Here is a 3,719-nt window from a genome sequence, read left to right on the forward strand (position 1 = left end):
CGGGGCCGCGAGAGAGGGGACGAGGGGCGGCGCCCTGAGCCCGGGCTGCGGTACCGTCTAGCGTTGCGCCTCGCCGGCTTAGCAGGGCTGGGAACGCCGAGGGCTCCTCCTGGCGTTCTCTCGCGCCCCCCGCAGGTCCGGACAAGCCCAGTCCCCGACGACACTTTCGATCAGGAGGACGGGACTCCAGATCCCAAGTTCGCAGTCGTGTTCCCCAGGATCCACAGGGCAGGGTGGGCGTCGAGCAGCCGCAGCTCTGAAGAAGCGTCCACAGATGCCCCCACGGGGGAAGGCCGAGGTTGGCCTCGTGCAGGGGCAGGGGGGCACAGTGAGGAGCGCAGGGCGAGTGGGGAAGGGGTGTCCGGGCTTCGTCGCGGCTCCCTCCTCGCCCCGACTGCCCCCGACGGGCCCTCGCTCGACGAGAGCGGCTCCAGCAGTGAGGCAGAGTCGGAGATCCTGGACGACGAGCCCCCGGTGCACTGGGCGCAGGGCTCCGGTCCCCGCAAGGGTCCTAGGCTTGGCGCCGCCGTGCTGCTGCCCCGACTCGCCCTGGAGACCCGCCTGCAGCAGGAGGGAGACCCGGGCCTCCGCGGGTCCCTGAGGGAGCGGTGGGAACCCGAGGATGAGGACGAGGCGGTGCTGGAGAGGGACCTGGAGCTAAGCCGCGGGCCGGGCCTGGAGGCGCCACCCTTCCCCGGTGCCGAGGGCAGGAGCCTCGAAGACGGTCTAGAAGACATGGAGGACCTGGCCCGCCTGCGGTGAGCGGGCTCGGTGCCAAAGCTGCCGTCCCCGGCTCACAGCTCCTCATACCCACCCTGCCCTCATCTTTATGAATTGCGTGTAGACCCTTATTGAATCCTTAGAAGGATGGGCTTGAACCCTCCTGGCAGGAAGGGGCAGGTGAGGGGCGACAGATGCTACCTCCCCAGGACTGCCTTTCTAATTAGTACAAAGCTTCCTTCTGGGTCAGCGCCAGCCCTACTTGTAGCCTCCCCATTACTTGACAGCCCAGCCCTCATTTTATGGATCAGGCTCTGGGAGGTTGAATGACTTGCCGGAAGTGTCCCTGTAGTGGGCAGCAGAACTAACTCACAACGTCCTGCAGCCACAATTTGTCATCCCTCCACCCTGTTGTCCCCACAGGCTGATGTGTGACAGCTCTGTGCTGCTCTGCCTCAAGAAGAGATTTCACCTGGGCCGAATCTACGTATGGGGAGCCACGGGGAGGGACAGTGGGCCGGGATCCCCTTTCCTCTGGGGACAGAGGGCTCCCCAGCACCCCTGGAGGTTCTCTTTCCTCTTCTTCCCCGGGCTGGGCGCTGAACCCTCTCTGGAGCCCTGCAGAGCAGGACTGGGGGGCTGGGCTCTGTTTACATTCCCCCTGCTCCCTCCACACTCTGATGACAGCTTGTTTTCCTCCCCAGACTTTTGGGGGGCCCCTCTTGCTTGTTTTGAACCCCCACCGGCCCTTGCCTCTCTTCTCACCTGAGGTCCAAGCAAGCTACCACCCCAGGAAGGCCCTCAGCACCACCCCGTATGTGACTCTGCCCCACTGACCCTCTGCTCACCTCCCAGGCAGCCCAGTCCCTGCATGTCCCCTTGACTGAGGTCCCAGGGCCTGTGAGTACCTCTGCTATACCTCGGAGGGTCCCAGGTCCCCATGTCTGGCAACCTTCTCATCTCCCTCAGACACATCTTTGCCATCGTGGCATCAGCCTATGACCTGGCTCAGCATACTGGGCAGGACCCATGCATCCTCCTGCGGTGAGTGGTGGCCATCCTGCATGGCTGAACCCACGGGCCACGCTGAGGGTTGATGGGGTGGGGCCTGAGGTCTTCCCTGGAAGCCACTGGCCTGCTCCATTGCTGAGCTACAGTTCTGGACTCCACAGAGCCGAGCTCCCAGCTGAAACCATCGCATGAGCCCCTGGAATGTGGCATCTTGGGGACTTTTCTTTCTGTTAGGTCTCTCCATGCCCTGGGACTATCTTTCCACATTTCTGAGGGTCTCTCCAGGCTAGCTGTCACTTCTGGGTGGCACATCCCACTTCCTGGATTCAGTGGGGTGGTCCTACGTGCTCCTCCCTGGAGACCCTACCAACCAACACATCCTTAGCTCCTCCCACTGCAGTGGGCACAGCGGCTCAGGGAAGACAGAAGCCTCCAAAAAGATCGTGCAATTCCTAAGCAGCCTGGAGCAGGATCAGACGGGGAACCGAGGGTGTCAGGTGAGGGCCAGGCTGGAGGCACCTCATGGCCGAGCTGGCCCTCTGTCTTCCTCCAGGAGACAGCTGACCATGTCCGAGGGATTATCTTTCTCCTTTCAGCCAGGAGAGGGGGGGGGTCTCCAGGCCTCTGGCGTCCCCTGGGGTCAGCTGAAGGCACTGCCCTTTCTGATGGGACTGACGCCTCCCTGGACCTGCCCCTAGCTGGGATGCCTGCTGGTGGGGGCTACTGCTGCCCAGGGATGCTTGAAGACCCCTCCTTGTGCAGGTGGAGGATGTGCTGCCCATACTCAACAGCTTTGGCCATGCCAAGACCATCCTCAATGCCAATGCCAGCCGCTTCGGCCAGGTCTTCTGCCTCTACCTACAGCAGTGAGTGGCAGGGTTACAGGGGGCACCTACGATCACTTACCCTTGCTGGGTCCTTGGGCTGCTTCCCTGGGGTCCAGACCCTGGTAGGGCTTCTTGTGCACGGGGCCCCTGGGTGGTCTGCATCCTGGGCACTCACCCATCTTCTGTGCCCACAGAGGAGCCATCGTGGGAGCCTCTGTGTCTCATTATCTACTTGAGACCTCCAGGGTGGTGTTTCAGGTAAGGGCGGCCCTTCTATCCACCCCTCCCCAGTTCCCAGAGTAGGAAGGGCAGAGGGTGCCACTGTCAGGGTGTGGCCTTTGAGCCCCTAGGGCACTGAGCCCCTAAGCCAGTCCTGCCCCCAAGGCCCAGGCTGAGCGGAGCTTCCATGTTTTTTACGAGCTGCTGGCAGGGCTGGACTCCATAGAGCGGGAGCGGCTCTCCCTGCAGGGACCAGAGACTTACTACTACCTCAACCAGGTATGGGGAGCCCTTGTGGTGTGGCGGGGAGAAGGCCTGCCCAGAGGAGGATCTTGGCCCAGAGGTCTGAGAAGTAGCAGGAGGCTATGGGGTGGCAGGCCCCGCCCCCTCACCCCTGCTGTGCCCTACAGGGCCAGGCTTGCAGTCTCCAAGGCAAGGAGGATGCCCAGGACTTTGAGGGGCTGGTGAAGGCACTGCAGGGGCTGGGCTTGTGCCCGGAGGAGTTGAATGCCGTCTGGGCTGTGCTGGCCGCCGTCCTGCAGCTGGGCAACATCTGCTTCTCCTCCTCAGAGGTGGGTTCCCCATGGGCAGGGGTCATCCGGGGTGCTGGGTCTGCAGAATCAGGGCAGTGGTGATGACGCCAAATGCTTGTGTGTAGGCGACTACAGAGCACTGGGCTGCCCTGAAAAGCAGGTAGAGCCCCACTGTGGAGATGGGAAAGCTGAGACCTAGAGCTTCTCCGCTCTCCCGATGTCTGTGCCTCCAAGCTGCCACCCCTAAGATGGCATTAGATGAACAGCTATGGTCAGGCATGGTGGGTCACTCCTGTGATCCCAGCACTTTGGCAGGCCAAGGCAGGAGGATCGTGTGAAGCCAGGAGTTTGAGACCAGCCTAGGCAACATAGAGAGACCCCATCTCTATTTAAAAAAAAAAAAAAAAAA

At 62.1% G+C, this 3,719-nt stretch overlaps 1 protein-coding gene across 1 annotated transcript; it reads left to right on the forward strand.

The window, feature by feature from the left end:
* The first annotated feature begins 1,305 nt into the window (after positions 1 to 1,305).
* On the forward strand, positions 1,306 to 3,539 carry LOC105515152 (unconventional myosin-XV-like). Its single transcript, XM_011946933.1, has 7 exons — positions 1,306 to 1,534; positions 1,690 to 1,764; positions 2,132 to 2,228; positions 2,494 to 2,597; positions 2,753 to 2,816; positions 2,979 to 3,056; positions 3,188 to 3,539. Exons 1-7 carry the CDS (start codon positions 1,401 to 1,403, stop codon positions 3,410 to 3,412), a joined length of 777 nt encoding a protein of 258 aa, XP_011802323.1. The 5' UTR covers positions 1,306 to 1,400; the 3' UTR covers positions 3,413 to 3,539.
* The last annotated feature ends 180 nt before the right edge of the window (positions 3,540 to 3,719 follow it).

This window comes from Colobus angolensis, unplaced genomic scaffold (assembly GCF_000951035.1).
Source record: "Colobus angolensis palliatus isolate OR3802 unplaced genomic scaffold, Cang.pa_1.0 Scaffold1, whole genome shotgun sequence".
Taxonomy (NCBI): Eukaryota; Metazoa; Chordata; class Mammalia; order Primates; family Cercopithecidae; genus Colobus; species Colobus angolensis.

Coding starts and splice junctions, on each gene's coding strand:
- LOC105515152 (XM_011946933.1), top strand. CDS start 1,401: ATGACAGCTTGTTTTCCTCCCCAGACTTTTGGGGGGCCCCTCTTGCTT. Junction 1,535..1,689: donor AAGGCCCTCAGCACCACCCC/GTATGTGACTCT, acceptor CATCTCCCTCAG/ACACATCTTTGCCATCGTGG. Junction 2,229..2,493: donor CGGGGAACCGAGGGTGTCAG/GTGAGGGCCAGG, acceptor CTCCTTGTGCAG/GTGGAGGATGTGCTGCCCAT.